The following is a 17,509-nucleotide window of genomic DNA, read 5'->3' on the forward strand; positions in this document are numbered from 1 at the left end:
AGAAACACTCTGGTTTACTTCTACAAGTAAGTCCGGAATTCAAAATGTACTTGGCTAAAAGTATGAAAGTGTTGGCATCAAAATGTACATAAAGTACCCAAAGTAAAAGTACAAAATGTTTGAAAATAGGCTTAGCTTAGCAGATCTCTACATTAAGCTCACAAAGCTGCGAGCTTAGATCGGCTATTTTCAAATAGCAATGGTATAAAATAGGGCTACAGTGGTTTATGTATGTTTTATAATATTATAATTTCTATCTGCAAAGTAACTAAAGTTGTCAAATACATGTAGCAGAGTAAAAAGTACAATATTTAGATCCGTGGTGTAGTGGAGTAGAAGTAAAAGTATTGGAAATTGGCAATACCTCAAAATTGTACCTAGGTACAGTACTCGAGTAAATATACTTAGTTACTTTACAGCCCTGCTGCAGCCTGCCTACAGTCGTCCACACAGTCCGTTTAACCCGCGGATTTACAACCAACCGTTTCTACAGCGTTCTAACAAGGGATAAGTTCAGCTTCGTCGGCTGTTATTTCTGAATATGAGGTGAGTGTACATCGCGTGTCTGTAAGCAAAGTTACTTGTTTCATTTCAACTGTTTTTAACGTCATTTCAGCGCCCACAGTCTACGCTGAAAATTTGCCTTGCAAGATGGCGACGTGGTTGGGAATTCAAAGGTGAAATAGTGCTAAGTTAGCCAGCTAGCAACAACAACAACAACATCCCAGATGTAGGATCAATAAACTTCAGTCCCAACATTAAAGACATGTATATATCGTTTTTAATTTAAAGTAGGTCGTTGCGCGTGTTTGGTTAAGTTTCTGGATAAGGTCATCGCTTGCGGAAATGGACCCCCATCCCCCAATTCAAGCAAGAAATTCAATTGCGTTTATGACAGTGTGATAAAGGCAAAAGGCAACAATAACATTTAGCACACTGGTCCTCAAACTTTTTCATGTCAAGGACCCCCAAATTCACACTTATTTGCCCGCAGACCCCCATTTTTGAAAAGCTAAGCCCCCAAGCGAAGATTTTTACAGCTCTATATAGCAGTGATTCTCAACCATTTAAATTTCAAGGACCCCCAGTTTGACATGTATTATAGGCTACGGACCCCCATTTAATGGTATTTCTATCTCTGAAACCCCAATTTATAGTGTAAGATCAATGTTAATTAAACACCGAGAGTTACATACCCATAAGGGTCCATTAATTTGGTTCCTAACTATCATTTTGCTGCCCCCTGGAACTCCCTCAAGGACCCCTGGAGGTCCCCGGAACCCACTTTGAGAACCAATCATTTAGCAAACAGTAATGTAAATCGTCAGGTTTCGATATCTACCCATAACTAACTTAAAGTTAAAATGGAAGCTGTCAAGCAAATGCCCTTGTTTTAGGTGGAACTTCAAAACCACAAATCCGGTTATATAGCACATAGTTTAATGTAATAGGGAAGAATATGGCACCACTGATAATAATTCACATACAAAGTTAAGATGCAAAGGTCAAGGTTGAGACATTGAAAGTTGAAGACCTAAGGGAGTTGGACTTGTTCTAATCTATAGACTGTATATGGTTTATGGTCAACTCTACTTACATACAGGATACTTCAGTGGTTATTATGGATACTGCTAAAACATCACCTAATGATATATGGTAAATAAATGCATAAGCAATTAGTGAAAGTTGTCTGGAAACCGGCAAAAAACTGTAGCCTAACTCTATCTAGTTCAGTAACACTTGTCTCCAACAATTTGGGTTATATATTATCAAGTAAACATTCTGATTCTTCTGATGCAATTAGCTGAGTAACCAAACTGAAAATGTGCTTTTCCTGCATCTGCTGTAAACAGCCATCTAAATTATTACCGTATTAGGGCACGGTCACACCAAAGTATGGTTGCCACTTGCCAGCTGATTCTGCCAATGCATTTCAATGGGAATGGAGCAAATGCTTGGAGAAATCTAAAATATCCGCTCCATTCCCATTGGTAAATGGTGCATTATTATAGCGCTTTTATCCAAGGCGCTATCCATTGTGCATTACATTCACCCATTCACACACACATTCATACCCCGATGGCGGAGGAAACCATGCAAGGCACCAACCTGCTCACCGGGAGCAACTAGGGGTTCAACTTCAGAGTCTCTTCGACATTAACTCAGGGGGAGCCCGGATTCGAACTAGGAACCCTTCGTGCTCTAATGACGGCAACCATACTTTGGTGTGACCGTGTCCTTAGTGCATTTTTAGCCAGTAGGTAAAGATGATATTTTTGCCCCAGTCCATGTGCCACTGCCAACTAATCCCAGACCTGGACCCTGCTTGATAGATGAGTGTCAAATTCCCAGTAGGCCAAGGAAGAAACTGACACTCCACCCCAATTTTCACTATTGTCACTTAGATGCACTAGTTAGTTATACATGTGAAAAACTTTAGCTCGGAAGCTCCAATACGATGGTGGCAGCATACTAAGCCTATTTTGGTTTTGGCCTATGAACTGTAGATCGTAAAAATAAACTATTATCCCAATAGTTAGTGTCCATTCCTGACTAACTGGTTTTTCTGCATTTAGCATTTTCTTTGAAACACACTTTTTTCCTCCTACTACAGATTTGAACAAATTCAGGAGGACACTGTTGCCCTCAGTTCCTATCCGAACCTTGGGTTACGAAAAGACCCACCTGCCTATGATTGGCCTAGCTAGATCAAACTTTAATTTCTGTGACGCACGCGGAAGCTTACCCTGGCCAAGGGTACAGACACGTCACACCCCTGTCGCCCCAGAGCCGGATGAGGCGTTGCCGTCTACTTTTATATGTCTATGGTCCAGCCTACCCCAAATTAATCATACATTGAGGGCCCTTATCGCAGTTTAGCACATAACAGCCCATCCGCACTGCCAACGACTCGAGTGTCGTGACGCGAGCTATAAAATCTAATTAAAATACATTTGTTTCAATGAGACCGTCCAGATGTACCGTGAACGCGTCGTACAGCGTCGTCGCCCACCCCTCCTATAATATTTGCATATAATTTCAGATGGGAAATGAAATACAAATCATAACATTGTACAATGGAACTCATTCCCCTTTTTAGATGAGCCATCTTAGGGTTTAGTAAGTTTCATGGTCATTAACTTGTAGTTTTTTACCTGTCCACAGTCTTTGTTAATGTTGGAGACATTTAAAAGGAGCTGACTCAAAGCTGGTTATATTTGGAAAGAATCTCAGGATATTATTAACTCATAATACCTTTGTATTCTAATTTCTAATCTAAGTTTCTCAGGTTTACACAACATGAGACTTGTACACAGCCAGGGTTTTCTGGCACGTCTGGAATTATATTAACAAGGGTCTCATCATACTAACTTTCTGTACAGATTATTTATTCTGCTGTATTGCATGGATGCCTTTTCCTCATGCAGAATGGAGATTGCCTTTGCTTTTAAGTCAAGTCATATTAGATGAAGTCAAGACAAAACAGACACACCACTAAGATAACAATCAGATCTTTATTCATAAGTGCATTACAATGTGCATTTAGGCTTATTTTAGCTCCATCCAACTACAAACCCTTGATGCAGGACTTTATTCAGCTTCAGCGGGTCAATAAGATAAAAAAAATGAATATTGTGGAGCAAAAGATCGTACCCCCTTGCTGACGTTTGTTTTGGCAGTTCTTGCACCAGCAAGATTTTCTTATTATTTGAATACCTCTGCTATCATGTGTGATTGGTCTGACACTCAATGCGCTCACATTTTTGAAGAAAGGTTGTCTGAGAAGGTTAGAGGTACAAATGTCTAATGGAGTCCGTAGGATACAGGGGTGAATAAGTTAGAATCCGCGGCTTGTGATTGGCTGGAGCGGAGGTCGGGAGCGCTCCGCTGTGTTCACTTGGACCGCACGGTCGGGGGGATGAAGATTTACTATTCTGTCCATAACGGCACATAACTCGGTAACGACGCTGAGTCGGCTCATGCAACCTTTGCATTTGCAACGCTCGGCTCAACACGGCGACTCTAGCAAGCGGTGTCTCACGTGGATCAAGGTTGCCTGAGACGGTTCGCCTCCGTCGTCATCACAGAAAACAAGTGCTCCTTCCGCAAGCGTCTCCTACGGATTCCAATATAGCCCCCTGCATAGGCCCTCTCTGAGTGACTACAAACAACCAGATGGCAATTAGTTAATGGAGAGACATAACACACACTTTGCCCACTGCACTGTGTAAACAAGCAGTGAAGATCCATGGTAAAAATCACCATTCCAGCTGTGAATACCAATGTTCAGAACCCAAAGCAAAGCTTTATCGATTGAAAACGATTGAATCCATGCCAAACCTTCTTTGGTTTGGGAAGCGTGTCTCTGTCTCTGACTCATATAATAAAGAAAGGACACATTAAACTATCCATCGATATATACACTTAACCCTGATTATAAACAAATCTGGTTTGAAATTATTGCAGCGGACAACGCCATTTTGCGCAAACTCTGACTCATAACATCCGGTTGGCGACAGGCCCATGGATCAACATAACGGTGCTCCGAAACGTGATCGTCTACTCCGTGCTATGATTTAGAAAGTGTGGAATTGCTGAATTCAATGAGATTGTTAATTATTCATGATAACACTTCATGATGATGATATGATAAAGTTAAGTTATATTATAACAATACAGAAATGTCACCAAAGTTGACGCCTATTGCTGGCCAACAGACATTGCCTATAACCACTAACCAGCCCTGATTCTACTAAGTTCTACTACATCTATATCTATGTTATATCTATTGTTCTGCTTCCAACCTAAGTACACTATACAGTAGATACTGTATACCAGACTTCATTGAGAACTGCTTTGGATTAGCGGTGCTGGTGTTGCATATAAGACACACACCTGGAATGAGAAATGGGGGGGACATTTTTCATTGGTATATATTCTTTTATATAACTTTGTAATGCTACAGTACTGACATTTGCACCTCACTCTTGAAAACAAAGTATTACATTGTGGTTTTGCCTACTATACAAGTGAGCTGACAGGCCATTCTTGAGGTCAATCAATCAAGTCACCTTAATTCTAGCCTCGGAAACCCAGGCTTCTTTTGACGATCGGAAGAAAAATAAGCCTGGGCAAGCACCCCTATAACTGTGCTGGTTCATGACATTTTAATTGTATACATAAATGTAGCCTTTCAGATATCTTATTTATTTTACATCAGTATTGTTCATGTGAACTGGTTTGTTTAGGCTTATCCATTATAGTCATGTCACCCTCCACGTCATTTCGATCCTCCGGGCAGCATAGAATGTGCCGCGTTAGGTTAGACTACCTTAATTCAAGTGGCAGATGCCAAAAATAGTTTTTCTTTTGTTTTTGTTTAGGGGCATGTCATGTGGTCTACCTGCACAGCCTTAATGATCTACTGGTAGATCACCATCTACAGTTGAGGCACCCATGCTGTATGTTCTATAATCTATACCATTACTTACTGGTATACTTTATGTTCTATATTGTTCTTTAAATTACAATTTTAGATAATATATAATGAATTTAAATGTTCAAATCAGTTCAACTTACATGAATGCATCTATAATTATAACCCTTGGTGGAGGACCCATTCAAGGCCGTGACCCATTTTAATGACTACCACTGTGGTCTACATTGAAAATGGTTCAACATACATCACTGATACTGCAGCCATAGTCCTTGCGTCCAGGCAGGGTGCACTTGTACATTAAGCTACCTTATGCTATAGCCTGAATACATGGTGCAAAACAAGAGTGCATTCATTTGTGGACCTGTTTCAGTTGAACTTAAGAATCTTACTTTAAGTGTCTATATTTGTTATCTTTTATTGTGGTCCTTTGATGCTGCTTTAGATGCCTGGGTGGGAGGAGAGTGATTTTTTTTCTGTTCCTTTATTTCTTTGTTTACTATTGTGTTTCATGGCTTGTGACGTGAGAGAAATAAAATAAATAGGGTTGACCTAATTACTTCAAAGCTGCCTTCGATAGCATGGGATTTAAATGGGAAAATAAATATTTGAATATTCAAATAACTTTTTGTGAGGTTTTCTGAACTGAATACATTTCGGTATGGACGATGCACCTACACTCTGGGTTCTGAACAAAAGATCCCCACCCACTATATACATACACTACTGGAATGGTTATTTTACCATGGATCTTCACTGTTCTTTTGGAGAATTTCTTTTGGAGATTATGGCATTTCTGGCATTTCATTTTGGAAAGTAATTTGTTCACATGAGCGGCAGAAATTATAGCTTCTCTGCTTCATCTCTCTCTCAGGGGTCCTTGGGCTGAAAGTATGGGTACAGATAGAGTGGGAGATAACTTGCAGGTCTCCGGAACCAAAAATATTGTGGTTCTATTGGATACAACGTCCAGGCATGATACCCGAGATGTGGCACAGCATGCCCATGGGGCATTAACTCTAAAGAGACATGTTTAACCAAACCATAGCACTGTTATGTTGTTTTTATGGTGATAGTTTGATTTAGAGGTGTCTCCCTGCCTCCTGGTTCAGTTCTCTTGCTCTGCTTCACTACCTACTTTTCCTACCACCTACAGTACTACTCTATATAGAGCTTGTGGGACTGCATTTGCATGTCATCTCTCCTCTGTTCTATCTTTCCACATAGTCCTTTACCATTGCATAAGAAATGCCATAACAGCCTGCACTTCAAATCAATTAAGTGTAGTTAAGTGTGTTTGTCTTTGATGTCAAACCTGTCATAATGGACAGCAGAGGAGAGAGTATCTTTGGTCTGCTCATTCTCTGGAATGGAAATACAACACCAGACCTTCATTTTAGAGAACTGAAAGGAGAATAATGCACTAAACCTCAGACATCAGTTTTCTTCATTTATGTCCAGTTAGCATTCAATCTTCATATAGTCGTGCAATGGCAGCTCTTGTAAAACCTTTGGTTGTACAATAATAAATTGGTGTTTACTCATTTTAAATGCATCACCTTTAAGTAGGTGGCCAAGACTGTGCCACTGGATGGTAATCTAATTAAGGTCTACATTATTAGGGCATAATCCATTGTCAAATGATTGACTGGCTCAATGATAGTGACAGTAATTCTAAAATGATCCATGGTAATCCTCTACATTTTGTTGAAACTGCAATGCTGATTATGCAGAGTAGTCGGAGGCCTTTGTCCGTTAGGTATTCTTTCATTACCACACGGCATGCTTCTCATTTTAGCTGTGTTTCCATTTAGTATGACTGGAAGCTGGAAGATCAAGCTTTCTGATGTCTCCAAGAGTCCATCCATCTGCAAGTCTCAACATATGATTGTGTGCTGTCTTTCTGCAGGTGGGTTGGTTCTCCAACCATGCTCCAGCTGAACTCCTAATCTGTGCAGCAGCAATAACACACTTCCCCCGGGGCCAGGATGTCCAGTAGCTCAGGCTACCCCCCCGGCCAGGGGAGCTTCAGCAGTGAGCAGAACCGCTACCCACCACACTCTGTCCAGTACACTTTCAGCAACACGCGCCACCAACAGGTAAAAAACCATGCCTTTTCCTGTTGCTGTAGAGAACCGTCCGGTTCAATTGGTGTCACTAGGTGGTGTTTGTCTTTGATTGTTTGGCACTAATAATTGGGCTACATATCCAGGTGTTCATTCATTTAGCTTTGAACAAAACTATTTGAGCATGTTGGAGAAAATGTATAAAGACCCAAAACCTGAGATGCACTACCTAATTCCTGCAATGCATGCAATATGTGCTGTTGGCATCAATAATGCACAGCACCTTAGTAGTGGTAGAAACGAACACTAGTTGCGTTTCCATAAATCTTTTTCGAAAATAGAAAGCGAATCATCAGAAAGTCAAATAAAGAAAATGCGCATTTTGCCTGTTTCCATCCACTGATCAAATGCGATTCTTGGTTCGTGAAATAAGCAGTCGGTGACGCTATTTTTACAGTCAAGTGAGACAGATTATTGAACATGCATTTTACTTTTTATAGCCTACTTTTTATACAAAAAATATGAATCATGGATTCATTCCATATTGGGCTGCAAGTCCCCTGGCTGTCCAGACTTTCAATATTCGTGAAAGACATGAAGTTGCATGTTGAATTGGTGGGTCAGATTTGGTTTAGCCTGCTATTTACTTTGTAGATTTTATCTTCAGCCTATACATTTCATATATAAGAAGAGAGAGCGAAGAAGAGACGCTCCACTTCACTCCAGATACAGTAGGCTACTTCACCCCCGCAACAGCATTGAGCACGAGAACAGCTGATATACAGTACAAGCTCACAGCTCATTGCGGATGCGATTTGAGCTTGGACTTGGAGGTCTGCCATTCTCGGCTGTTCTGTACGTGCGACGCCATCGCGGAGCAGAGAATAATGATGAATGATTTTACTTTTGAGGACAACTGCTTTGAACATACTGTAAGCGGGGGCTGGAGCGGCCGGTGTTGGTACAAGAGGCGGCCGCCCCCCAACGTGTTCAGTGCATTTTAATTCAAAACCTATTCGCTTAGTGTTTCCATTGCACTTTTGCGCCTTTAGTTTTTTCGATTAAGCACCAAAATCCAGCCACTCTAAGCGTAAAAGTGTTTTTGCGAAAAATGTTCAGATGTTTCCATTAAAAGATTTATGCGCTAAAAAAAAACGTCTTTATGGAAACGCCACTACGACTACTGTGGATTAATCTACGCACATTGATGTTTCTACTATATTCAAACTGCAGTTTAAGGTTATTTCTTCAAGTCACCTTGTTTTGCTGGCATTCTGAAACTAGATTTATTTGATACTGTATAGCCGGGCTGCGATGGGATGATGTTGTTTTTTCTGATTCCGGAATGCAATGTGTGTTTGCCAGTTTCTTCTTGCTTTGTTTTTCTTATGGTAGCATTGCATGGCTGTGCAATCTTATTTGTTGTTTCCTTTCTCTTCATATGAGCAATTTCATCCACATTTGAAGCTAAACATATTTTGGGCCATTATAAAGTCTTTGAGATTTGTTTGGAAACCCCTTTTTTCTGCCTCTGTCTGTAGTAGTTCATAATGTCTTTTGATATTTATATGAAAGGGTTTGTACGTAATTTCAGTTCAGATAACCCTTTCATATGTGCCAATCATTAATTAGTTTTACTATTTGGTAATTGGACACATTTCTTCATGTTAACAAATATACATTAAGTCCCAATTAAATGTGTTATGTGCCAATCATGGCTACACCCATTGTCAGTAGTGGTTCTGCTCTATGTCTAGCACATGAAGTTGTGCAGTCAGTCTTACTGTATCCTCACAACTTGAATGCTGTTTTCTCTGCCAAGTAAAAACTCATACCCTGCCAAAAAAGACGTTTTCCATAATAAAAACGTCTTTTTAACTATGGACCTCCCTGCCAGACGTCTTCTGGACGTCTTTTAAAAAAATAATAATAATAAAAAAAAAATTGAAAAAACTTTTTTTGAAAAATAAATAAATTTGGACCTCCAACAGTATACTAGCCATGATCGCGATCGCGAAATTGCATGTTTAACCCCCATACCAACCCCATCTTTCAAACATGGCAGCCATGTTGGTTTACATTTGAAGAAAACCTAAGGGCTCCTTTCTCCTGAATGCCTGAACGGATTTCCAAGCGGATTTTTTTGTTTGAAAGCTGTGAAAAGCATGCACATGCATAGTGCATGATCTGTGCACGAATGTGTGCACCAGCGTGCACACTATTTTTTTAACCCTTTGTTGGCGAACCGGCAATACAAGAGGTCCCACTTTAAATATGGCACCGACTAAGGAGATTGATCTCTGACTTGCACGACAGCCAGTGTTATACAGTACAGTGTCCAGCAAAGTCAGTAACATACAGGCATTTGCAATGTTTAATAGTACATCTTACGGCTCCAAAGCTACAAGCTAAATAGCTAGCGCTGTAGGCCGGAAAACGCTAAGCAGGGAAATTAAGCAGGGAAATGGGCGTTTTTCTGCTAAAAGTAACATGGGAGCCAATGGAGATTAGTCTTTTTGATCACGCCTACTTCTGTTTCCGGTTGGGAACCGGATCTGATTCCTTTAAAGCAGATGAGCACTATCACAATTTTCAATTACATGGGGGAAAAAAATCTACATCTCGTCATTGGTAATGAGGGCTTATAAAATCAATCTGTCATATCTTGTCATTTGGTAGTCAGAAGACAGATTTGACTAATTTGATTTGGTTGTGCAGTGCTACTACCCAACAAAGTGTGGTCACTAAATGGGTCTACTCTAAAGCATTGTTAAAGAAAATCTGCTGCTGTCTAAATATTGCTACTGTTAGAGTTGATTATAGCAAAGGCATACTGTACATAGAATTTCAGCCTAGCTCAAGTTATCCTCCCATATCTGTGCCGTGAAGGTCATGTAATGTTTGTTAGCTTAATTCAGTGACAGACTTCTCAGAAGCCAAATTATACAGAAAAATTTCGACGGTATGCTTCTGGGCATTGGGATTTATTTGCTTGAGTCTGTGACAAAAAAAGAACCCTGGAGTTTGGAAGTTTATCTCGAACGTCAGGTTTGTTTGCAGGTCACAGTGTGCTGATATTGTGTTATTTTCCCATTAAGCCTTAGATAGAAGTAATGAAGCCTCCAACTGGTTTTAAGCCATTTGCTTGACATTGGCATTAATGGAATGAATCATAATGTACTTAAAATCGGGTACCACGCCGAGTAGTTTAGTTATGGTATTAAGGCTCTGTATGACGTGTGCGTGTGTTTGTTCGTTCTCATGTATTCTTGCCTCCAGGAGTTCACCGTCCCAGACTATCGGTCTCACAGTCACATGCAGGATCCACAGGGTAGGAGAAGACCGTCTTTGCTCTCCGAATTCCACCCCGGAACTGAAAGGTACAGCCTGACCTCTCTCTGATGTTTTGACGTTCATTCTGTGTTCTCATTTGTCGGGATTGGTTGGGGCGTAGCTGCTGATATATCTGGATATTTGACTGTTTACCTCTGTTCTCTCCCCAGGCCTCCAGAGAGACGCCATGGCTATGAACAGCAGTTCCACTCCATCACCACCCAGGCCGAACATGAAGCCACAGAGCATAAACGCCCCCGCATGGAGACACTGTCTGAGGGCCATATGAGCCGCACCCCTCCCAACTCAGGGGGTGTAGTGCTGCCGCTGCCTCATGCAGTCCAGGACAGCTTCAGAGCCACTGTGGAGGTCAAGAAGGTTGGCATTGCCCCTCTACGCCCAGTTATCCTAACTGTAACTGAAAAGCAGGGCTAAAAAACCTTACATTGACGTTGACAAATGACATCATCAACTTGCGACGAAGATGAACTATTTCTAAAATAAATACAATATTTAAGGTGTTTTAATTTGACATTTTAGTTATAGAGGGCAATTATAATGTATTAAGGCATATAAGACGTATTAGCCAGGGATCGTTTGAATGTAGTCCACAGCACTTCTTTCAACCACTATCACAAATGCACTGCGCTGTTTTTCTTTAGCTCCCTCAAGCATCATTTATCTACTACCGTTATGCAGGGGTGTTGCTTGCCAAAAAGAAATGAAAGTAGTCAGGACAAGCGAGTCGTATATCTACAATCTATCAATAGATCTACAAGCTTACATCGCATTGTGGTGTAATATTACAGAGAATAAACCAACTAGGCTGAGCATGTGTCGTCCTATGCATCTCGTTCAACTAAAGGTTTAATGATTTAGTAGCCTACTACATAATCATGCCTGCAATGTTTAACCACGTTGTTCGATCACTTTGCTCCAAAACACTCTCTCTTTCATCGCCAATCACCGTGCTTGTACAGTTTATATCCACGTCGGTTCCAAAGTCTGTGGCTTTACAGATTGTAGCAACTCACTCATTGCAACGAATTGATGTCATTTTGTGACATGTTGTACAACTTTGAGCTGTGATATGAGATTTTCAAACCTGCCGGCTATGTTTTTGTTTTGGCCAATTGCCGGTGTATATACCTAACCTCAAAAACAGTACAGTATGTATAACCCTAACCTTAACCTCACAGAAACTATGCTTAAACCCAACCTCAAAAACACACCCACCTGGGTGAAACACCAAAGAAAGAGTCCCATACCGGCAAAAGGAAATCTTGGTTTAGATACCCCAGCCTACAAATTAAGTTACTTTTATTCACACAAAAATAGAAATCCATAAGCTGTTATCCTTACATTACAAAAACGAATTTACATAGAGAAGGCGTGTCCTCCTCCATGTAATTATTATGAATTTCTCACTGGGAAGTCACTTGAAGCACTATAATTCCCCCTTCATTAACTGTTATTGGCTGGATCATTACAATGCATGGATTGATTAATTCAAGTTAGTTTTATTATTATATAATTCACTTTTTATCATTTAAAAATCTACGCTTTGACATTTATTCATATATAAAGAATCTGTGACATTTATTTATATATAAAGAAAATATTTATATTGTAAAGCACTTAGTAACTTTGTTGTAAAAAGTAAACAATTATTATGCTTTGCTCTAGGAGACACAGTTCAGTGTGAAAGTAGAGTCCTCATCGTCAGGAGGGCTGCCGTTACACATGGTTGAGGAGCAGGACACCTCTCCTTCCAAACTGTCTAAGGAAGAGTTGATCCAGAGCATGGACCGCGTGGACCGGGAGATCGCTAAAGTGGAACAGCAAATATTCAAACTAAAGAAAAAACAGGTGGGTACTGGGTAGTCCAATATTACTGATATTAAGCTGTTTGAAATATGAATCTTCCCTCACAGTTGGGCTAATGTTAATGGTGACCTCACTCAGTTTATGGGAAAAGTGTGCCAGTCTGTGGCTGAATGTGCTCATCAAGATGAGTTTGTGAGGTTCATGTTCGCCAGGTTTAATTAGTCTCCTCTCTACCTCACCATTGCTTCCACTTTTAAACTCTTGTTCTTCAAAAGTTTGAGTTCTGAAGAACACAGAATTTAACACATAAAACACAGAGTTACATTGGCCCAGTTGCATAATCCTAATTTAATCCTTGTATTTCGCTAACCTCGCCTCACCAGGCTTTCTGGGGGAAAGCCTGATGTTCGTTCACAACAGGCCGCTTGGTTTCCACCTAAAGCGGAAACCACTTGAAGAAGCGGCGTCGCTTTGATTTGGTTCCCCCCGTTTGTTTCCCCAATCCCTATTAAAATGCTCGAGTATCCTAACGAGTTGGACTAAAAGATGCATATACCAAACGATTTTTTCAAAAGCAAAACTAATCCGCATCAAGGAGGTTATTAGGTAGGCCCTAAAAGTTTGTCCTTGAGCGCAGGGGAATTATTTTCTTTGAGTACTACAACATGACGTGTTGTGGTTTCCGCTCCCGACCGGATACAACCCGAAAAGTGAAGTGGTCCCAGTCTAGTATTTCGCTAACCAGGCTTGTTCCATAAATATTACGACGATGTCACTCAGTTCTAGTTTCTATTACTGTTTAGAACTCCAGTGTCTGGTACTGTTTAGAACTTTTCAACCCCTTGAAGAAGAGTTTTAGTCTGACCTCAGTGTCACTGATGTGAGCTCCTGCTAAGCCCCATGGGCTTGCCGGTACTCTCAGTGAGGGCCCCTAATCAACACACAGAGCCACAGGTTGCCCTCTATCTGCACCAGTGGCGTCGGAAGGCAATTCTCCAGGGCTGTAAGATGCTGCTCCCAATTGCACGCTCCCAGAAAGAGGTGAATTTCTTGAGCCCGGGGCTTATTTGCTCTATCAATCCCCCGCTTCCTGTTGTTATCTCCCTCTGGAGGGTGCTTTATAGTGGTTATGTTTCTACTGCTATCTTTTTGGAATTTCTTCTCATTAGATAGGAATGCAAGCTGAGCTTTGTAAGCAGGGAAAGAGCATATTATCTGTGTATTTTAACCTGCTTTCACCCTCCACCCACACATACACACACACACACACACACACACACACACACAAACAGAATTTCAGGGATGTATTTGTTTATTCTAGGTATTTCAGGAGCTTCTGTTGTTGTTGTCGACGATGAAACCTGGTAGTTTACATAACCTGTAAGTTCAACTGTCTGTCAGCACGGCCCCAGTGTCAGAGACCTACAGTCCAGTGGCGAGAGGAAAAAAGAAAAAGCTAAGCCTAAACAAGCAGGCAGAGCCTAATCTGATAAATCCTGCCTGGGCCTCTGATATCAAAAGCCTGGATCAGATCAACACAGTGCAGACAGAAGCTGAGTCGTGGTCCCAAACACCATTCAGTGCAAACTAAATTCATATACCTGAAAACCACACCTTTTTTATTTTTAAATTGGGCACTATATTTAAAAGAAATGCTTTCGGGGTGCCTGGAGCCTAGTAATGAACATAAACCATATGGTCTAGCTGCTGTTTTGTCTCACTTGTCTCTCCTACATCTCTGCCCTTGGTTTCCTGTCAAAAGCTTACCTACAGTATATGGAATAAAGCATTTAAAAAATGCTACGTAAGAAGCTACCCCTGTTTGACCTGTGTTTGACCTTTTACTTAAAGTAATATTGTATTGTCTTCATGTTTCTTAGCAACAACTAGAGGAGGAAGCCGCAAAGCCAGTAGAGCCAGAAAAGCCAGTGACTCCGCCCCCAGTGGAACACATTAAGCACCGTAGCATAGTCCAGATCATCTACGATGAAAACAGGGTTGGTATTTGGCCTCCAATGCATTCATTTTACCTGTTTACCTGTCCAATTTTGTACCATTTTAGGTAGTTTAACCACTTTCTACCCGGCATCCCTGTTTTAGGCATGTCATTATAGATCAAGTTCAAAGATTTTCAGAAAATGTCATGATTTTTCTGAAAAGAAAAGAAGCTAATATGGCAAATGTACATGCTCACAAGCAAAGTGACTGGTTGTGAGCGTGTAGATTAGCTATTTTCACTACTCATCATATGGCAAAGTATATTGCCATATGGGATTAGGGCTGTCACGATTATGACATTTGACATGACGATTATTTGTCCCTCAAATAATTGCGATTAACGATTTAATTGTGTTTTTGTTGTTCACAATTACATTTCTGTTTGGCTTTTAGGCTTTTAAGTTGCACATGGTAGATATGACACATAACCTAAATATACAGAGAAATTACTGACATATTTGACAACTTTATACTTAAAAAAAGAACATTGATAGTGGAAATAGCCGATCTAAAAGCTCACAACGCGTCGCGATTTGTGAGCTTGTAGATCTGCTATTTCCACTATTTTTGACTCTTTTTTAAAATATATTAACGTTTTTCAACATAGAAACGATTATGGCGATTATGAAAAATAATCGCGATTATGTCAAATAATCACGATTAGACGATTATGTAATAATTGTGACAGCCCTATATGGGATTAGAAACTTTTGTTTGTTCAGCTGCATTTTAAGTTTTTAAATGTTCGCCCATCACAAGGAGAGCCGAGCGAGGCAGGCTTCATTATCTGTTTTTCAGCAGAGCGATATGGGAGTGGGGTAGTTTGTCTGGCTGTGTGTGTGTGAGTAGAGGTTACTGTAGTTCAAGTCTTCCCAGGCTGCGTTGTGCTATGACAGTGCTGGGACACGCCTTCCCTCCCAGTCAGCCATTAACCCTTTTTAGCAAAACTGGTGGTTTACTTACATCATCCCCTGGCCTTGGAAAGCTGCCCCGGTCTACAGGCAGAGGGTCATGAAAAGGGATGTTTAAGAGTTACTGAAGGCTAGTTTTAATGAGCTTTCAGAGCACACAGCCTGCTGTGATCCTGGAGAGCTGTCATTGCCAGCCCTATTAATTATGCTCCAGTGGAACATTCTTCTCTGTGCTTTTTGCTCGTATCATGTAGCTCCCCTTTGCAGACAGGTACAACAACACAGCGTTGAAATGTTTCACTCCAGAGAGGCGTTTTGCACCATGTTCAAACTAATTTATTTGAAGTATCAATGACCTTTTCATTCTTCTACTTGCTTCTTTTTGTGACTTTATTTTATGTTTTTGGTGTTCTTTTGGTGTTCATGATCTGCCTGATCAAGATGTTATGCGCAAAAGAACACGAAATACATTATTTTAACACAAAAATCGTTTAGTGGGTTTTCATTTTTGTGTCAATTGAGTGTGAAATTATGTAAAAAATGATTGTAAAATGTAAACATTTTGTACAATACTTGCACTGAACATAAAGCATAGATTAGGTTATAATTATTATTGTTTTTAAATCTTTTACCAGAAAAAAGCTGAAGAAGCCCATAAGATTTTTGAAGGTCTTGGTCCCAAGGTTGAGCTTGTAAGTATAATTGTAGGGGTCTATAATGGTTATTCACTTTTTCCATTTGGAAGGTGTTTTGAAACGAATGTATTCTATTCTTCAGTATTAGATATTACTATTACTACTCCTAATGGCTAATGATTAATCCACTACTTAACACCTTTTATATCTCTTCTCAGCCCTTATACAACCAGCCATCGGATACAAAAGTGTACCACGACAACATAAAGACGTGAGTGTTATGTTACGTTTTGCTTTTTCACTTTATTTCCTTTAGATATATAGACCTGCACGTGAACGTGAGAAGAGTGTAACTGATGTAATATTCATGACACTAACTAACAGGATATGAGGCATCTCAGCTGAGGAAAGTGATAGGATAACGCCCATCTCGTCTAGATAAACCTTGCTGATAATTCACTGCCCAGTCTGATCACTGAGTCACTGTGTGTGTGTGTGTGTGTGTGTGTGTGTGTGTGTGTGTGTGTGTGTGTGTGTGTGTGTGTGTGTGTGTGTGTGTGTGTGTGTGTGTGTGTGTGTGTGTGTGTGTGTGTGTGTGTGTGTGTGTGTGGACTTGAAGGCCAGGCTGTCTGGTATGAAGCTCTTATCAGTCCTGTACCATGAGAATGGCCCATCTGGGCTTTTTTTGGTCCTTATCAGAACGGAGAGCACCTCTATGAATCCGCTGCATTGACTGAACTCTCAGGGTCAACTTCTACTGCGTGTTCTATCCACTGCCACCACCATGTGCAAACAAAACATTTCCCGGTATTCTGTAGCTGTCTGAAGGCAAACAAACAAAAGAAATAGGCTGTGACTGTGTGGTATTTTAGCTCTTTCTTCATAGAAATTAAGCTGGCAGTGGGTGCCCAAAAACATTTCCTATCTGCAATGGTAGTGTTGACCTTGTTGACTGCATTTCTCTATCACATAAAGCAAAGACCTGTCCCTCCTTGTGATATAACTCCTTGGCTGTTGCCTTGGTGTTGAATTACTTGGAGAAATGCCAGGATGGATATTTTTTTTTTTGTGTCTTCATGCAGTGTTAACTCGATCAAGGCCTTCCTGGATGAAGCGTTTGTTTAACCCATTTAGAACGGGTACACATTTTGTGTATCATTATTTTATGCTTTAACTATTGAAAAATAGCAGATATACAAGCTCACAGCGCGGCACCGAGTGCCGCGCTGCGAGCTTGTAGATCTGCTATTTTTTTTAAATCGTGAAAATTAGAATTTTGACCCGATTCTTCAAGTGTCTTTT

General features: G+C 40.5%; 1 protein-coding gene across 4 annotated transcripts in view; it reads left to right on the plus strand.

The window, feature by feature from the left end:
• The first annotated feature begins 425 nt into the window (after nt 1-425).
• The window catches only part of ncor1 (nuclear receptor corepressor 1), a 69,719-nt gene continuing 52,635 nt past the window's right edge, over nt 426-17,509 (plus strand). For 3 of the 4 annotated variants that reach the window (XM_080749695.1, XM_080749698.1, XM_080749697.1), the window contains exons 1-8: nt 426-546; nt 7,347-7,536; nt 10,783-10,883; nt 11,007-11,214; nt 12,523-12,705; nt 14,544-14,660; nt 16,208-16,264; nt 16,426-16,478. In XM_080749695.1, the coding sequence (XP_080605821.1) occupies nt 7,426-7,536; nt 10,783-10,883; nt 11,007-11,214; nt 12,523-12,705; nt 14,544-14,660; nt 16,208-16,264; nt 16,426-16,478 (830 nt within the window). In that variant the 5' untranslated portion in view covers nt 426-546; nt 7,347-7,425. The remainder of the gene's footprint in view (nt 547-7,346; nt 7,537-10,782; nt 10,884-11,006; nt 11,215-12,522; nt 12,706-14,543; nt 14,661-16,207; nt 16,265-16,425; nt 16,479-17,509) is intronic. The other variant, XM_080749696.1, reaches the window with a different exon arrangement.

Source organism: Nannobrachium achirus, assembly GCF_963921795.1.
Source record: "Nannobrachium achirus genome assembly, chromosome: 19".
Taxonomy (NCBI): domain Eukaryota; kingdom Metazoa; phylum Chordata; class Actinopteri; order Myctophiformes; family Myctophidae; genus Nannobrachium; species Nannobrachium achirus.